This window comes from Spinacia oleracea, chromosome 4 (genome assembly GCF_020520425.1).
Source record: "Spinacia oleracea cultivar Varoflay chromosome 4, BTI_SOV_V1, whole genome shotgun sequence".
Lineage (NCBI taxonomy): Eukaryota > Viridiplantae > Streptophyta > Magnoliopsida > Caryophyllales > Amaranthaceae > Spinacia > Spinacia oleracea.
The window spans coordinates 14,697,626-14,716,887 of NC_079490.1; the positions used below are offsets into that span (position 1 = coordinate 14,697,626).

General features: G+C 36.3%; 2 protein-coding genes across 17 annotated transcripts; one reads left to right on the forward strand and one right to left on the reverse strand.

The window, feature by feature from the left end:
* Positions 1–703: 703 nt before the first annotated feature.
* On the reverse strand, positions 704–5,627 carry LOC130472494 (uncharacterized). 16 transcript variants are annotated; one of them, XR_008932902.1, is made up of 7 exons: positions 5,378–5,611; positions 5,022–5,076; positions 4,275–4,433; positions 2,199–2,303; positions 1,564–1,626; positions 1,296–1,467; positions 704–947 (listed from the first exon to the last, which is right to left on the reverse strand). XR_008932902.1 is itself a non-coding variant. In XM_056843667.1 (3 exons), the coding sequence occupies exons 1-3, from the start codon at positions 2,392–2,394 to the stop codon at positions 879–881; spliced, it is 417 nt and encodes a 138-aa protein (XP_056699645.1). In that variant the 5' UTR covers positions 2,395–4,265; the 3' UTR covers positions 704–878. The 16 variants fall into 16 exon arrangements, 1 of the variants encoding a protein (XP_056699645.1); XR_008932903.1 differs by having other exon boundaries at positions 1,560–1,626; XR_008932898.1 differs by having other exon boundaries at positions 1,564–2,303; positions 5,378–5,620.
* A 10,203-nt stretch (positions 5,628–15,830) lies between these two features.
* LOC110794714 (probable purine permease 11) lies at positions 15,831–19,262 on the forward strand. Its single transcript, XM_021999676.2, has 2 exons — positions 15,831–16,036; positions 17,917–19,262. Exons 1-2 carry the CDS (start codon positions 16,024–16,026, stop codon positions 19,011–19,013), a joined length of 1,110 nt encoding a protein of 369 aa, XP_021855368.1. The 5' UTR covers positions 15,831–16,023; the 3' UTR covers positions 19,014–19,262.

The following is a 19,262-nucleotide window of genomic DNA, read 5'->3' on the forward strand; positions in this document are numbered from 1 at the left end:
AAAAAGGTATGCAAGCTAAAGAAGTCAATCTACGGATTGAAGCAGGCATCCAGGAGCTGGAATATACGTTTTGATGAAGCAGTAAGTGACTTTGGTTTCATCAAGAACGCAGACGAATCTTGTGTATACAAGAAGGTCAGTGGGAGCAAAATTGCTTTCCTAGTATTATATGTCGACGACATACACTACAACAAAACGCGCGTTTTAAGGACGCTCTTTTAGGCTTTTGTCGACGCCGAAAGGCGTCGAGAAATTTGTGCTCGACTCATTCCCAAAGCGTCGAGAAAATGTGAGTCGAGAATGTTCTCGACGCTTTACTACGTCGGCAATCTTGACGCTTTTTGTTGTCCACATTTCTTGTTTGGCGTCGAGAATCTCGACGCTTTTAGGCGTCCAGAAATTTGTTTTTAGCGTCGAGAACATCTATTTTCCCGCCTTGTGAAACATTTATTATTTAGTGTTCTCGACGCTTAAAGGCGTCTAAAAAATTTTGTCGGCAGGAATTTAAATTCTACATGAGCCTAACATCACGACATCAAAAACCGTCCAAATTTATTTGTACTCCGCTTTTTATGCCACCAATATATTCGCTATAAATAAATTATCTTTGTTCATCATAAAATTAAAATTAAAGCAAATAAATCATGAAACTTGTATTTTGAATAATTGTTCTTCCATCGACGTAAAATGTAGAAGTACGTAGTACATTAAAATCCATAGGACATGAAAATTTTACTAATTAACCATAATATATCCATAGTACATAGATGTTACTAAAAAATTAATTGTATCTTCTAATCCGAAAGAACTAAAGCCTAGAAAAACTAGGATCTAATGGAGGTAGTAGCTTATAAGCTCAAGTATCTTGGCCTTCATTCTCATTGTTTAAATCCCTTTCCTTCTCCTTTCAAAAGCTTCGTATGTTGCTCCTTATCACGTTGGACGATCTTCAAAGAAAAAAACAAAATGAAATAAGCATGAGTCGGAAATCAAAATAATCACCAATCATAGGAAATCAACCAAAACGACAATGAAATAATAAATGCCCACTCTAATAAAAGACAAGGGTTGATTTCCTACTTATCAAATTATCAACTTTATTTTTCATACTACAGATGATAATAATAAGATTTTCTAGTATACAAAATAGGTCTTCTGATAACCACCTCTTGCACGAGTACTAGTTTTCTTCTCAAACGTCTAAATCTTCCCTAAAATGACATTAGTACGGCTAATTAGAGAGAGTGGGAGTGAAAGAGGGAGATAAACTTGGCAAAGAGATAGATAGCTTTTACCTTGTGTGAAATATAGTGATCATACATAGTCAGAAGACCCAGTCTGTAGACTGGCTCTGTTGCATACACTGGTGCGGAGAGCCCAAATTGCTTCATTGCATATGGAAAAGCACCAAGAAGATGCAATGCATTAGGATATGATAGGAAAACAACATCGACAGTAGAAGCCACCCTGCATTACACATGATAGCGATGAATTTGTTGTTTGAATGTTAACCAAGATCATGGATAAAAAAAATTATTTGTTAAGTTCTGAATCTCTACCGACCAGCTTCTTCTTCTCTCCTTACCCTATAATCCTACACCCGGAAAAGGAGGGAAAAAAGTATGTCTTGCAACAGAGATAAACACAGAAAAAGGAAAACATGAGAAAACAAAGAAACAAAAGCATCCATAATGACATGATTCATTTATTTCCCATAAGCCATAACGATTTCATAAAAATCATGAAGACCAAAAGGAAGTAGAATTTTGCATCTTCTACTGTGATAGTGTGATACAGCGATAAATTTATTTTATCAGCAATTGTCACATACTTACATTAACTTTGATAAACAGATACTTGAATGAAAGGAAACTGCAGAAACAACAGATACTCTAAACTGTCTAAAGTCTAAACTAGGAAACTGGCTAAACCTTGAGGCTAGCAGCTGCTGTTTTCCAAGATAATTCCTCTCCAAATTTTCCCAATTCGAAGAAAAATAAATTTCCAGCACTCAAAGCATTACGCAAGCATACATCCACAAGAACCGTCCTCCAGCACCAAATTAAACACCCTGAAAAACTGACACCCTACGGCCTACACTAAACATCTTAACCACTAAATTGATATGCTTAAGTAGTTAGAACTGAAGCTTTCTGTTAACAGGAGAAAAAAAAAATCAATGCAGAGATGGAACTTACTAAAATATAGACTCTTTAACCTTATTTTGTAATGGTTGTTTGTTTTCTGCATTAGTTCACTCATCAAAATTGCTCTGGGTTGGCTGCAACAAACCTTTACATCACCTAGATGATAAAAAGTTAGAATTAATTGGTGCGAAGTCATCATCTTAAAACCTGGATTTATTCCCAAGTGTATCTGGGAATGAACAAGCATGATAAGTTAACAAGCATAATCGCAGGCCTCGAAAGCTAGCTGAATTAAACCCAGATTCATCGCAAAGAGTATTAGGTAAAATGAACAGGCATGGGAAGGTATCAAGCATAATTTATTATGCCTGGGAAGCTAGAGGAATTAAAGATTATGTATCGAATAATCATATGATATCTGGAGCATAAAAGTAATTATTGAGATCAGTTAGGAAGAGAGATATGAACGTACCCTAGGGCATTCAAGCGACTTGACACCTGTCCACAACTCCACTCAAGCATACCAGCAATCGAGATTCAGATTTAAGTAAAAAAATACCAAAAGGTTGAGCGCTATACCTTAAATTTAGCAAACTTTCATAGTATGTAAAGTATTATGTTTAAGTATGCAGATTGTAATAATTTCTTATCTCCCCTTTTATAAAGATCTTCGGTTGCTCAAGAAAGAGATTTAGACAACTAGTTTAATACTTTTGGGCTATGGCTCACAGAGATGAGAAAATTGCATTCCTTGAAAAGAGCTAATAGGCAGATTGTCATGTTTTATAAATTGGCATAGAATATTGGGGGGGGGGGGGGGGGGATTCTTCTGAGAGGTGTAGGTATTAACACAAACCAACTTATCCAGAATAGTCAATTTCTACCCCCCAAACTCTATGATTTCTACTGTAATTCTACAACTTCAAAGTTAGCAATGCACCTAGATTTAAACAGATCAATAATCATACCTGTCTAAATCAGAACAGTTGCAGAAATGTTCCTGAAATTTAATTGATTTCCTGTCTACAAAAGATTAATGCTTATTTTGTGAATTTATAAACTTGAAGATGTTTGCTTACTTGTAAGCAATACAAGTTTTGGCCAAACTCTTGTTTTCCTAATGCTGCTCATTATTAAAAAGATTATCCCTTAGGCCCCAAAAGATGTTACCCAAGTGGTCGGCAAAACTGCAAAAGCAATAGGTTCAGTCACATCTAATTGTGTGTGGGTACTTGGAAGCCAACACTGATCTCAGTATTGGCCTTAGGGTAAGTACAAAAGAAAGAAGTAGGTTCAGTGCCTTCATCAGCCTTGTTTTCGTGCTTGTTTAATACATTTCTCAATAAGTAATTAGCCATAAAAATACAGAATAAGCTAGTGTATGATAACAAAATAAGAGGAGTATTACATATGATTAAGATGAGTCTAATATCTGAATTTGACGCCTACCCAAAAGCACCAGGCTATACTTCATTCTTAATTTTGAACTCTCTGGAAATAAAAGTTACAAGTAGATTAAGGAGGCATTCCGGTTTACTTTTTAACAAATTAATTTTGAACTCTCCCCAATTTTTTTTTTTTAAATGAACATGAAGAGTAGCAGAATCAAAATTAAATAGTCAATACAAAATTGCAAACGAGAATTAAAACTTTAGAGATAATTAACTGATAAAAATAATGACCATATTTTCAGCATCCATACCTTTATTATCTACAAAGCAACCCATCCAGCCATAACAACACAGACTCATGCTCTTAACAAGGTTTACCAGATAGCAAACAACATTGCAAATAGAATTAAAAAATTAGAGCAAATCACAAAACAAATTAAGCTCATGGAAGTACTTAGAAAACTAAGACTTCTATCGTTTAACCTACAAGTCGAAAATTTAAACGTAGAAGATCCACAGGCCCTAAATTAAACAATTAACCAAGAATTACACAAAAATCAATCAATAAAGAGAAAATCAGTGAAATCGAAGAGATTGGTGTTGACTTGAGCGAGACCAGTAGAGTTAGGCAACTTAAGGGTTTAAATCAATGGCTTGATTCATTAACTTGGTAGAACACATCAAGGGATTAACAACGAGAGCAGTATTAGGAAACATCATATAACATACTACATACCGCTATACCATCCCTTGTAGGATAGTCAATGCTTAGACATTGAGCCCAGGTAGTATGCCGACAACAACCTGTTGTATTTAAGGTATAAGGCTGTTCGGGATACCCTTAGGATCTTCACCAAGTCTCCTACTTTCATGAGCACCAACAGGGTTGAATTACCTAAGAAAAAATGAAAATTTATGCTCTATTAGTCGTCTGCACTTGATATATCTGCACCTGATATATTGATCTGCACTTCATATATCTCAAGGAAATTTCTTCAAGGAACAACTACAAATGCAATATACTCAACCTAGTTCTAAGGCAAAGACAAGGAAACAATCTCCTCTTCTGAAAAACATGGGGAGGCTAATGAGATACTCATGTAGATAATTCGATAGTCTAAACTGGTATGGTATAACTGTATAAGATATATTTCATAATTAAACAACAATCTCTGGTTTTACTCACTATTAAAGAACAATAACCATGATTTTCAACTCAAGAAGTTCACAATCTCAAGTTATACTTCTAGAACCAGATCAGATTGCAAGCCTACATAAAATTAACCAAATTAATCGACATTTCCATAATTCCATAAATGGTAGAACTGCAGTATATTCCATGGTATCAATAAAACTAGAAAATAACAATTTGTAGAGTACGTAGCTTGAAATTGCGAGAAAACATCGAAAGACAAGAACTTAACTCAATAATAATCGAAACAACCACTAAACCTAACATGAGAAGAGGGAGAAACAAAAATACCCTGGATCTCAATTGACACAAAGAGCTTTGCAGCGGTGTCGGCGGTCTGCACATCCTATAGAAATCCAAATAACGTCTTAGAAAAATTAATTAACACAAATCAAATTACTAGTCCTATATTACCCTAAATTCAATCAAACAACAAACTAAACTTAAAATACAAATTAGAGAAATTAATATCAGTAAAACATATTGACGAAAAACATATGAAAAGTGTAGAAACCCTTAAATGTACCAAAATCAATCACAACAGTAATCGAATATGAAGTCAAGAGAACTAATCTGACAAAGAACTAGAGAGAGATAAAATAGACGATTATGAAACAAATGTAAACGGCGGAGTTCAATTCACATACCAGAACATAATGAATACCTCAAAGTCTTTGAATTATGTTTGAAATTTGTCGTATTTCTTAAAATTGAGGCATAATCTTCTAGAGTGGGAGTAGATCTAGAAATTTCTTGATGAGAAGGGAGAGAGTTTGTAGGAGTTAGGGTTGTGAGTAGAGGAGAGCAGAAGACTGTTAAGAGAGAGAAAGATTCTTGGGGCGGGTTTTTTTCCCAAAATGTGAACACCGACCCTGTCAAGTGAGGCCACGTGCAAAGCAGGTGACGTTTCGACGTAGAAAACTGACTAGATTTTAAGTAGACAGCGAACGACGTTGAGAAAGAGCGGACAATATAATCTTAGCCTAACGCTGTACCCTGGGCGTCGAGCGCAAAGCGTCTAAAAAACATGCATTTTATAGTAGTGATATTACTTATCGGAAATGACATTCCTATGTTGAACTCTGTCAAGATTTGGCTTGGGAAATGTTTTTCGATGAAAGATCTAGGAGAAGCACAGTACATATTGGGCATCAAGATTTACAGAGATAGATCTAAAAAGATGATTGGACTTAGTCAAAGCACTTATATCAATAAGGTGCTTGATAGGTTCAAGATGGCGGACTCCAAGCGAGGCTACCTACCCATGTCTCATGGAATAACTCTAAGCAAGACTCAGTGCCCAAAAATACTTGATGAGCGTAGACGAATGAATGGGATTCCATATGCATCATTGATTGGTTCAATAATGTATGCTATGATATGTACACGCCCGGATGTTGCGTACGCACTCAGTGCTACGAGCAGATACCAGTCAGACCCAGGAGAGGCGCATTGGACTACTGCCAAGAATATTCTGAAGTACCTGAAAAGGCACAAAGATGACTTCCTGGTCTATGGTGGAGATGATGAATTAATTGTTAAAGTCTATACGGACGCAAGTTTCCAAACCGACAAAGATGATTTCAGATCACAGTCTGGGTTTGTCTTCTGCCTCAACGGAGGTGCAGTAAGCTGGAAAAGTGCTAAGCAAAGCACCATTGCGGATTCTACAACTGAAGCGGAGTACATTGCTGCACATGAAGAAGCAAAGGAAGCTATATGGCTAAGGAAGTTCATAGGTGAACTTGGTGTAGTCCCCTCCATTAAAGGACCAATAGCCCTATATTGTGATAATAACGGAGCTATTGCACAGGCAAAAGAGCCTAGACACCACCAGAGAGTCAAGCATGTACTTCGTAGATTTCACCTTCTACGAGAGTTCGTTGAAAGAAAAGAAGTCGAGATAAACAAGATTGGAACTAATGACAACATATCAGATCCATTGACTAAACCTCTGCTGCCGGCGAAGCACAACTTCGACACTGCAGCTATGGGAATCAAGCATATTGGAGAATGGCTTTGATATCCCTGTTTAATGTTTTAAAATTTTAGAGTTTAAATCTTTGTAAAACATTATTGGTTAATCATTCACAATAAATGAAAAGAATTCATTTTTTCCATTTAATTTGTGGTTTATTAAATGATGAGTCCCTTCAATTTGACGATGTATTCAAGATAGACTGTCAGGACCAGTCCTGTGACTAAGAAATGTCTATCAAGTGAACTTGACTGTCAAAGGTTGAAAATGGTCCCTAGTCGGAGTTTTCTATAAAATTGGACGCATAGAAAACGTTAGACGACTAGAATGCAAGATGACTAGTAGTTCTGTTTCTTGAACTATGTGGACATGGCAATGTCATAATCATTTGCATAGATACTTACTTTGGGAAGACTAGTATCGGACAAGACCTATGAAACTTTACTGTAAGAGATGAAAATCTGTCATAAGTAAATTTCATTAAAATTATTAGACACTAAATCTCAATACCTGAGTGATTTGAGATTACTTATTTGAGAACTGGTTGCTTTGACGTTGACCAACCGTCGCACCGTAAAAGGAGGCTATAAAGGCAACGCTCAGGTAATCACCTATCAAACGAAGTCTAATCTCAAGATCGCAAGATTGGGATTGTCCTCCCATAAATCGGGATGAGATGCTTAAAAGTTGTACAAGGCCACTCAGAGAGCTGGAAACTGTGAAATGCATGGCCGTGCTCGGATGAATCATAGGCTATGATTATCTGTTTATTTGATCAGTTGAACTCTGAAACCGAGGAACACCTCTGGACATAATAAGGATGACAACTCTTACCTTATGTTCAAGAGCAAGCATCGAGCGACAAAGGAATTAGGAAATGCACACTTGTCCCTAAGGACAAGTGGGAGACTGAAGGAAATAATGCCCTTGGTCCTAGTATGCATTCTATGTTAAGTCTAATAAGTGTGGTTCAGTATTAATTAACAAGTTAATAATTCAGTGAGATCAAGTGAGCTGAATGCCTAGCTAGAGGCCGCTTCAGTTCAAGTGGAATTAATGATATTAATCCACAGCTTACTCTTGACTGAACCCGTAGGGTCACACAAATAGTACGTAAACGGATCAAATATTTAATGGCATTAAATACTCCATCTATGGATATTCGGAATCGACGGATCTTGGTTTCAGTGGGAGCTGAGATCGTCACAGGCAAGAAATGAATACTCCGGAAACGATGATATTGCCGGAAACGGAAATATGGATCGTATCGGAAATATAAATATTATCCAAGTCGTAGATGTTGCCGGAAACGGAAACATGGTACGTATCGGAAAATATTATCGGAAATGGAAATATTGCCGGAATCGGAAATATTGCCGGAAACGGAAATATTGTCAGAATCGGAAATATTATCGGAATCGGAAAATAATTCCGGAAACGGAAATATTAAATATTTGTTCGAAACGGAAATTGATTCCGGAATCGGAAATATTAAATATTGTTCGTATCGGAAATTAATTCCGGAACCGGGAATTTAATCGGAAGCGTATCGTACGAATAAACATCGGACGAGCTTGCTAGACGCAAGGCCTAGCACGAAGCTAGGCCCAACGCCTAGCAAAGCCCGCGCGCGACCAAAGAAAGCAAAGCCCAAACGCGAGAGCAAGGCCAGCAGGCGCGCGCCCCTCGTGGGCTGCGAGCACTTGCTGGGCCTGGGCTCAGCGCGCGCGCGTGCATGGCGCCCCTGGTGGGCTGCCGCGCCTGCGTGTGTGTTTGTGCTTGCGTACGAAACCTTGATCGGTTAGGATTCGTATAAGATTGATTTCCTAAGTCTACTAGATAAATTAAGTGATTGAATTTTAGATTAATTCAGAATCACTAAATCGTTTCCTAGTAGGATTCTAATATCCGATACCCATGCCCTATAAATAGGTGATCAATGCTCACAATTTATATCAAGTATTCAAAGTGATTTTTGAGAGCAAAATTCAGTCATACAATTGCCTATATGTGCCTAAAATTCTAAGTACCTTAAGGGCGATCCTAGTTGGTCAAGCTTAAGGCGGATCCGGACGTGCTGTGGACTATCTACGGAGGGACGACACTTGGAGTCCTAAAGACTTGTTCTTGTTCGGTTCGGGCGCAGCTAGGGAAGGCACGCAACAAAGTGTATGCATCTAAACTATGCTAAATGATTATGTGTAAATAATATGCTTTCCTGGCTTTATGGTTTTTCCGCATGATTTATGAATTGTCATATGTATCATAACCTAACATTTTGCATATAGAACTTGAAAGCTTGAAACTTGAAATATTGAACTTTAAATACTTGAACTTGAACTTGAAATATTGAACTTGAACTTGAAATATTGAAATTAAGAGACTTGAATCTCAAATATCGGGCCTTTTAATGTTGAAAAGGTTAGATCTTTGATGTGCTCTTACTTTGAAAGAATCCTAGTTTAGGGAAGTAGTCATGAGCAACCCTAAACATTGTTGGATCTTGAAATTTGAAAACTTGAACTTGTATATTGAAAAATGGAGTCTTGAATCTCAAAGAATAAACCTTCAAAAGTTAAAATGATTCTAGTTCAAAAAAGTGATTACAAACAACTTTGAACATCCTTGAATCTTGAAAGTTTGCATTTTTGTATTTTGAAAATTTTGGATTTTGAAGAAATGTATGATTGTTGCAAGTGACATTTTTAAGAGTAAAAATGCCAACTTACTAATCATTTTGAAATAGAAAATCAAAGCAACATTGAATAGATTAGGGTTGGGATTCGGAATTACCTAGTTAGGTTTAGGCAAGCTTTCCGATTAGAACTCCCAATTGCTTAAAGCTTGAAGATTGTATGGTGTTTTTGAAGGATTTTGTATTGATTTTTTTTATTGAATTTTGAGGTGCAATTTTTGTATTACGACGTTGTATGTCGATTTTTTCCTCCTTAAACTGCTCAGCATTAAGGTTATTTACAGGGGATTTTGCTGCTAAACGCCAGCCATTGCCAGCGCAGCGCAGCGCGCAGCTGGCAGCGCCCAGCGCTAGTGACGTGGCGTGGATGCTGCCAAAAAGGACGGAAAGATGTCGTCCTTGATTTTGGATTGTATTGCTGTACCATGGTAAGATTTATACGACCTTGGCACGTAGTGATTGCTTGGGGATTAAGGCTTAGCTTTCGTATAAAAACAAGCCGTTTCGGGTTTTTGAATTCGATTTTACGGGACGAGGCCCGGCTTGCTCGGTTTTGCGGGTCGGCGCCCGAATTTGACTTGTCTTATATGATTTTGAGTGGAAAAGGCCTTGTAAAACCAATGGGATAGTCCATTGGGTGAGATTGTACTTGGATTTTGAACTTGATTTTCGAAATTTGTATTTTGTACCGAGTTCCGGAAAGGGGAACGGCCTCGGGGATTGGATTTTGGCTCTTGGATTTTGGACATGCTTTAAGCAATTGAAATTTCCGCACGGAGTCGCTCCAATTACCTAACAAGGATAATGGTATCGTCATCATCCCAATGGGGAGACACAAATTAGGTGTCTACATTCATACATGTCCTTGATGATATCAATATACTTCCTCGGAATTCCTTTCCTACTTAATGCCCACCAAAGAATTTCTCTTGGTACCTTATCATACGCCTTCTCCAAATCAATGAAAACCATATGTAAATCCTTCTTCTTATCTCGATAATTCTCCATTAGTTGCTTTATAAGATGAATGGCCTCCATAGTCGATCTCCCAGGCATAAATCCAAACTGGTTCTCCGAAATTTTCACAGTTCTTCTCAATGTTTGCTCAATAATCCGCTCCCAAAGTTTCATAGTATGACTCATTAGTTTGATTCCTCAGTAGTTGGCACAATCCTGGACATCACCCTTATTCTTATACAAGGGGATGATAGTACTTTTCCTCCACTCTAATGGCATCCTATTACTTCCCCAAATCTTGTTGAAAAGAGCTGTTAACCATACAACCCTTCTCTCTCCCAAGCATCTCCAGACTTCGATAGGTATACCATCGGGCCCCACTGCCCTCCTGCGTCCCATCTTTTTCAGTGCCATTTCGACTTCTCTCTTTTGAATTCTTCGCATAAAGTCTAGGTTAATCATAAACATGTAGTTTAAACGGAATATAAAACATTCCTCGACGCCTTCCAGTGTACTTAATCTGGATCGTCCACATTTGTTCTCGACGCTTATGTATGACATCAAAAAGAATTATCGCGGGAAATTTAAAACATAATGTAACACAATCACGACATCATAAGGTGTCCACAATTTTTTTTTGTAACCTTTTTTCACCTATATATATATATATATATATATATATATATATATATATATATATATATATATATATATATATATATATATATATATATATATATTACATATTCAAATTAATTTAAAGCAACAAAATTAATGAAATGTGAATCTTGAATATATATAAACGTAACTGATCTTCAACCGATCGATCAAATCCATAATACATATTACTACTTATTTAGGATTTAGCTATATGTTTATAGATGATGGTTCATAGTACGAAGCTAATTAAATTAAACCAAGCGTAGAAAACTAAAATTCATAGTAAAATAAACTAAAGCCTAGAATAAGCAACTAGGATGTAGCTATATATATTTGTAGACGATTGTTGTAGTAGCTAACATGAAGCTCAAGTGTCCCAAGCTGCTTTATTCTTTTGTTTCCCCTTTATCACGTTGGACAACCTTCAAACAAAAATGATAAATGTAATAAGTACAAATAAAATGTAACAAGTACACACGGTAAAGAAAAAAGGTAGAATATAATAATATAAATATTGTTTAAAATAATGTTCACAAAGTTCATATTTAGATAACCAAAAAAGTTCATATTTAACAAAAAAAAGTTAAGCCCCGAAAGATGATGTTCTCTGCTCAATCGTCTTTCGTTCTCTTCATCATGATCTCCCTCTTAATCCAACTCCGTAAATCTATTGAGGCTAATGAATACGAAGATTGCAGAGGGACTTTTCTTTGTAGAAATGTCTGTTTAAGCTATCCTTTCTATGATGGAAAAATCTGTCCTGTATATTGTGGTTATATAATTATCCTGGTTTCCAGCTCGATTGCAGTGAAGAATATGATACTCCGGATAATTTGGTGACAACAACAGCAGAGAAATACCATGTTCTACACATGAATTCAATTTCACCAACGGTCTCTGTTGCTCGAAATGACTTCTGGACTAACTACTGCCCAGACAGGTTGTTCAATACCACCTTAAACTACACCCGTTACAGTAGATGAAATTGATAATTTTACCATCTTCTATGGATATGAGCCTCATACAACACCAAGTTCATCAGCAATCTCCTGCTCAGTTTTAGACATCAATGATATTATCAAGTTTCTTTTCTAGAGTACTGCATAACTGGTATAGGGCAAATTTGATAATTCAAGAATGCAAAACAATACTTCCTCGATAAGACTCGTCACATCCAGAAAGTTTGTACTAAAATCAAAAGACTTTAAATGCTTTACCGTTGAGTAAGAGAGAGTTTCCAAACCACTGTCAGCTAGCAGCTCTCTTCGTTTCTGAAAGTCAGCTGGCATGCTTCTAATATCCCTGTTGAAATCCTTGTTTGAGAAAGCTTTATATGCAGACTGAGTTCAGTACACTAATGACCAGGTTGAAAACCCATTCCAAATAGCCTAAGCTTGGTTAAACTTCTGTAGGAAAAATGTACTGTAAATAAATTACAAATTGAACATTATCAGACGAAGGGATCGAGTACATAATTACATATATATGCCTAGTGTGATAATCGCGATTAGGAACTTGGGAGTCTCATTCATTTAACAAAGGGAAATCATATTGTCCAACAAATATAGCTTCACAGTTTTATTGATAGCAAAGATATGTTTTCTAGTCTAGCTTCACGCAATACTGTAAAACTAATATAAACTACACACACAAAAATGGCCATACTCAAAAGGGTATATCATTTCCCTACAAACCCATATTTATGGGTCCAATTCAAAATCCAAGAACAAATGAACTTCAGCAGAGTGATTAACAAACCCAACAAATCAGATTGACTAACAAACACATCATTAACATAAAAGGAGCGAAATTGAAATAAAATTGCCATATTGCCAGCTTCTGAAGAGGAAAAAAACTGGGGAACTTACTATAAATAACTAAAGAAAATTGTGAAAGAAAAAAATAACAAACCCCACGAAAAACAAATAGAAGATCAAAGAAACAAATATTATTAACAAAAAAGTTAATCAAAATTGGGGAATAGAAATGGGAGATTATTGAAAATTACCAACTGGAGAGGTGAGATAAGTTGAAAGTGAGCGAGATAAGAAAGAAGAGATCCTTCTGCTTGCCATTTCAAATTATTGCCGGAATACTCGAGCTCGGTTGCTGCATCATTTCGCACCCAGTAATTTTGAGAGAAAATCAAATCAGGGCAAAATCAATTACGGAGTATAATTTAAATTTAGATGAATTATGAAATTTACCCACGGCACGAACCTTGTGTTGAACGACCCATGACCTGATTGATTCCATGGTGGTCTTGTATTCTTCCGCCATTGTTAAGATGACACATTCAAGTATGACCTCATACAATCCAGAGTGGTTCCTTTACCCGACACGCTTCTCTTAGCGATCCAGGTCCATCATCTAATTAAGCAACACCCAAAAACTACAATTAGTATCAAATCAACAATTTTTCATAGCAATTCTCAACCTTAGCGTAACAAAAATAATCCACATAAACCACCTTAACACTCAAAATCCCTTATCAAACCTAACAAAAAAGAGTAATTTGCAGGAAGAAAACATGTGAAATAGAAGAATACCGAGATCTAAACTTTTAAAAGGGGTCAATTTATACCTTGTATTTGGCAATCTCCTCCCTAACTTATCAAATCGATGCATCTATTCGATTCAAGAATACAAACATATCAAATCAACAAAAGCGAATTGTCGAATTCATAACAAATTTCGTTCTTGAACAAATTGAAGAATCGAAAACCTAAAAGAATAATTGCATATTTTAGTTAAAACATCCAACACCTAATTTAGGCCACTTGCTCAAGAGTAATTGCAGATTTTAGAAATTAACCCTAACAAAAGAATAATAGCAAACACAAAATTATCAAATCAAAATGCATCTATTCGATTCAAGAATGCAAACAGATCAAATCAGAATTCAAGAATTCAAAAACGAAATCACAAAGTATAAACAGAATTTAAATCAGAATTTATACCAAATTCAATCAGAATTTAAACTAAATTCAATAAAATAGGAAACCCCAGAAATTTATTGAAGATTATTGCAAAATTTCGTGAATTTTTATATCAAATTATCTACCAAATTGATTCTAAAATAAATCCCCAAATAGTCAGATGAAGAAATTATAAATCCCATAACAAATTTGAAATGAAGGAGAATAATTCCAAAAGCACAAACTAGCAAATGATTGTAGTCGAAAATTGGCAAATATGAAATTACAAATCACATAGCCAATTAGACTATCAGAGAGAAAAAGACAGAAGATAGAGAAGACAAAACCTAGAGTGAAAGGGCCGGTGCCGGGACGAAGATCGAGGGCGATGGCGCCCATGGCAGTGCCTTCACAACGGCGATGGTTGCAGCTGATGCAACATTTCTTCAACCGGCACTTCTTAAGGCAAGAAGTAGAAGAGATAAACCACCAAAGAGAGCAGGTGTAAGGGACGGTGAAGCACCACCAGCGTGCACCGGGGCAAGGACAGGAGCGGAAAAGTTCTCACTACTGGGAGAGAGCCGGAGCCGGCGCTGGGGAATAATGAGATTGATGATGACCTTTGGTGGCGGAAAGCACCACGATCATGGCAAGAAGAGTGAATGCGGCATCGGCGGTTTTCTTTCTCTCCCCTCTACACATTTTCAATTTCTGTTTTGATTTAGGGTTTTCGGTTGTGTGGTCAATTAGGCTTCAAAGGGACACGAAATGTGAAGATACGGGGGTATTATTGTATATTTTTAGGGGGACACGAAAAGTGTATTTACTCATTTAACCCTCCCCTCTTGGCTTATATAATAGAGATTAACATTCCTCTTCTTTTTGAGGTCCAAACACTTACTCACATCATGTATATATTACTCCGTATAATAAATAATTCAACAACTACTCTATTTGCATACTCCCTTCGTCCCATAATATAGTGCTCGTTTGACTAAAATCACAGTTATTAAGGTGAAGGATAACATTGATAATAAAACAATAATTATTTGTACTTTCAAGATAAAGTACATGTTAGGTGGCTTTTATGGAGAGAGAAATTAGAGATTAAAGGTGTGTACATAATAAATGGACATCAAAAAGACAAAAATCAAGCACATGGGTTGAATAAAAGTCAAAAAGTACAATTTTCAAAATAAAAATTCTGACTTTTTTAGGACAATATTAGATTTGCAATTAGTGCATGAGGGTATTATGGGTAAAAAATTAATAGTTTAAAATAGAAATAGGCACATCATTTAGGGACACCATTTTAGAAAAACAGACACTATATTATGGGACGGAGGGAATATTATTTTTATAAACCTAACTCGCTCTTCTAAAATTATGTATCGATCAAAGTGTATCTTTTTAATACTCCCTCCGTCTCTTTTTGTTTTTTACGTTTGGTATTTTGCACGCGTTTTAACGACTAATTAATGTGCATTGAGATTCTTCTAAGTTTTTCATGTAAACGAGGAAAATTACGTTTATTTATAATGTTTTCACTCTTATCAAAATTCTGATATGGGGAAAATGAGAAAAAGTTAATGTCTTTATGGAAAAGTGTGAGAGATTAAATAATTCAATTGATTTAATTGGTTAATATAATAATTGGGTACAAATTTGATAGAATATTAAATCATTTGTGTGATAATATAAAAGGAAATGTAAAGAATATTTTGAAACACCAAAAAAGGAAAACGTAAAAATAAAAAAGAGACGGAGGGAGTAAAATATGGAGTGAGTATTCATGAGTAATTCAGTACCGTATTGTGAACCACGGAAAAGCCGGAATGGAGGTTATTCCAAGTTTACTGCAACCATTGGCCCCTACAAAAGTGCAACAAAATCTCCAGCCGTCGTTGACCAAAACACTATCAGAAGACCTTGTGAGCTGTTGAGTTGTTGAGTTGTTGAGTTGTTGAAGCAACAACATAGTGTACTACTGACTTCCCGCTTTTATCTGCCGTCTTTCTCTTCTCATTCTTCACTCCTTTTCCTCTCCTCTCGATTCTCTCTACTTCTTTCTCTCTCTGCGCAGTCATGGCCGTCACAGGTATTCTCTCTTTCCATCTAACTCAATTTTGATTCTATGGCATCATACACTCACGAATTTCGATAGGGTTTCCCGATAAATTTTGAAAAAAAAAAAGGAGAAATTGAGTTGATGATTTTAGGAATTGAGGATATTCGTTTTGATTTATCATGAATTTATTTGATTACTTCGATTAATTTGCTGGAATTTAGCGTTTTTATGAAGCTAAATTAGCGCCTATGAGTCCATGACGTGCTAATTTTGACTTATTATTGAATCGTTTTTTCTTTATTACTAATTTAATTTTATGAATTTCTGTTTTTCTGAGCGTGTTTGTCTGGATACTTTGGTGGAGCTTGATTTAAATTATGAATTTCTGTTTGATTCCTTTGATTATTCTCTTAGAAACGGTAAATTTCATGTTTTTGTTGTTTTGATGTTGAAGAGCTTTTGTTTTGTGAATAATAGTAGTGTGTTTGATTAATTTGACTAGTGTTTTCTTACTTAGAGATAGTTAAACAAACATAATTAATGAGTTTCTTTAAATTGAGCTTGGAGACAAAGATGAATATAAACTTTATTTATTCTGATTTGACCTATGAATGGAAGGGGTGGGGTTAATGATTTCGTATAATGGTAGCGAATTTGGAAGTGCCTGGCATTGAGGAAGGTGATTGTGGCCCGAGATTGGTCTTGATTGGTACATATTACTTGTGAAGTTCGAGTTTTTGGTGTCGTTGGATGAAAAAGATGATGTGCCCTCAAGGATTATACTCCCTCCGCCCCCATTTCTTTGTTCCATGCTCCAAATATGCTTTATTAAGAGTTGGGTGGGTGAAATTGAGAGCAGAGAAAATAGTGGGACTATATGTAATTTACGTGAGAGTAAAAGCTTTGGTCGCATGAGCACTTTTTGTAATGGAACATGTTCCAAGAGGACGGACTAAAATGGCAAAGGGAGCAAACAAAAAGGGACATATTACATGAAATAACTCGAATTTCAAATCATTCACACGGAGGGAGTAGTAATGATGTGCTATAAGAGGTAAGTGAAAGCTGGAAATTGAAGATCTAAATGATAATGGAAGAGAATATTTATTTGTTGATGTTGGTGTCGTTGGATGAAAAGATGTTGTGCCTTCCAAGGATTATAGTAGTGATGTGGTATAAGAGGAAGCGAAAGCTGGGAATTGAAGCTCCAAAAGGAATGAATGATAATGGTATATCTTTTTTTAAGATGTATGGATGAGAACATTTATTTGTTGATGTTGGTGAGATAGGGATAAAATTCAGTTTTAAGTGGAGCATGATGTATCCAAAATAGTACCTGGACTGACTTGATCTGGTTCGTGCATGACCTAGTTAAGGAAGACCAAATGCTTCTCTATGCAATCGAGTAATTCCCTGATCACCTCTCTAATCAGATACTACTAGGCCTTCCGTGCTTTGTAGCGTCTGTGAATTGTCAATTGTGTGAAGCACTCCACATCATGCCATTCGCGGATTATGCTGTAATGTTTAAATTACCTCGCTCAACAATAGCCTTGATTCTAGATGAATACTCCCTCCGTACTATTCACTGCTTGGCTAGAGCCATAATCAGTTCTTGCACCTCTGGCAATGAAACAGAATGCAGTTCAACTTATTTCTGTTTTCTGTTTTCTGTTTCCTTTCTAAATCACACTGTCATACATGTTCCCATACCACATGAAATGTAAACAGAAACTAGATTTCTCTGTTTGCTAGTAGAAAACAATCTTTGATTGTTCATATTCTGTCAGAACGTTATTCTGAATAAAACCGAATCTATGCATGATTTCTTGAGACTTATCTTTTATTGCTCATTTCCATTACTATAAAGTTGTTCTTGTTTCCTGATATTGCACTATTATTTCTAACAGATGTTGGAGAAACAATCTTGGCTAAAGATGGGGGACAAACGGTAATGCCAATACTTTTCAAACTAAACCGTTGGCAATGGTGGCTTTTAGTGGGACTCAATATTTTCTTCCTTGTAGCCGGACAAACTGCTTCTGTACTTTTAGGAAGATATTATTATGATAAGGGTGGCTCCAGCACGATTATGGCCACCCTTGTTCAAACTGCCGGGTTTCCTATTCTTTTTATCCCGCTCCTATTTCTTCCAGCTTCCGAAAATTCTCCAACCCCTTCTGACTCACTCTCCGGAAAGTATATTTGCTTAATTTACATCGGTCTAGGAATAGTTCTTGCTGGGGACAATTTTTTGTACTCTTACGGACTCTTATATCTCTCTGCCTCAACGTATTCTCTCATTTGCGCTACCCAATTAGCTTTCAATGCTATCTTTGCTTACTTCATCAATTCTCAGAAGTTCACCCCATTGATTCTGAATGCTGTAGTCATTCTTTCATATTCCGCTGCTCTGCTTGGGGTTAACGAGAGTTCTGATGCACCGGAAGGGGTAACCAAGGGACAGTATGCCATTGCATTTCTGTGCACCATTGGAGCTTCAGCTGTTTACTCGCTATTGCTTTCACTGATGCAGCTTACCTTCCAAAAGGCACTGAAAAAAGTATCGTTCTCTGTTGTTTTAGAGATGCAAATCTATCCATCAATTGTTGCAAGTATTGTTTCTGTTGCTGCTCTATTTATAAGTGGGCAGTGGCAGACATTGGAAGGTGAAATGAACGGTTTTCACACCGGGAAAGTTTCTTATGTGATGACGTTGGTTTGGACCGCTGTATGTTGGCAGGTTTGCTCAGTTGGTGTTGTAGGGTTGATCTTTTTGGTATCTTCATTGTTTTCAAATGTTATCAGTACCGTGGCATTGGTTGTTGGTCCTATCGCTTCAGTCATAGCCTTCCATGACAAGATGAATGGTGTTAAGATAATTGTTATGCTTCAAGCACTTTGGGGATTTGCTTCTTATCTCTATCAGAATTACCTTGATGATTCTAGATCAAACGAGTTACGGAGACAAATGGATGCTAACGAGACGAGGGTTGCTGCTTGTTGATACAGTTTATGAAAGTTGCAAAGAAATGAAATACTAGTAGAGCATTATTTTCTGTAGATGGGCCAAATGGTCATCCTGTATTCACTTTTTTTTTTATTATTATTTATTTATTAGGCATTCTCAACACATTTAGAAACTATGCAAAATAATAATCATGGGTTAGTATATTAACCCATGATTATAGTTCTCTATATTACAGTATTCTATAAATTATTCTTTCGAACTGCTGGAAGAATGATTTTTTTTTCA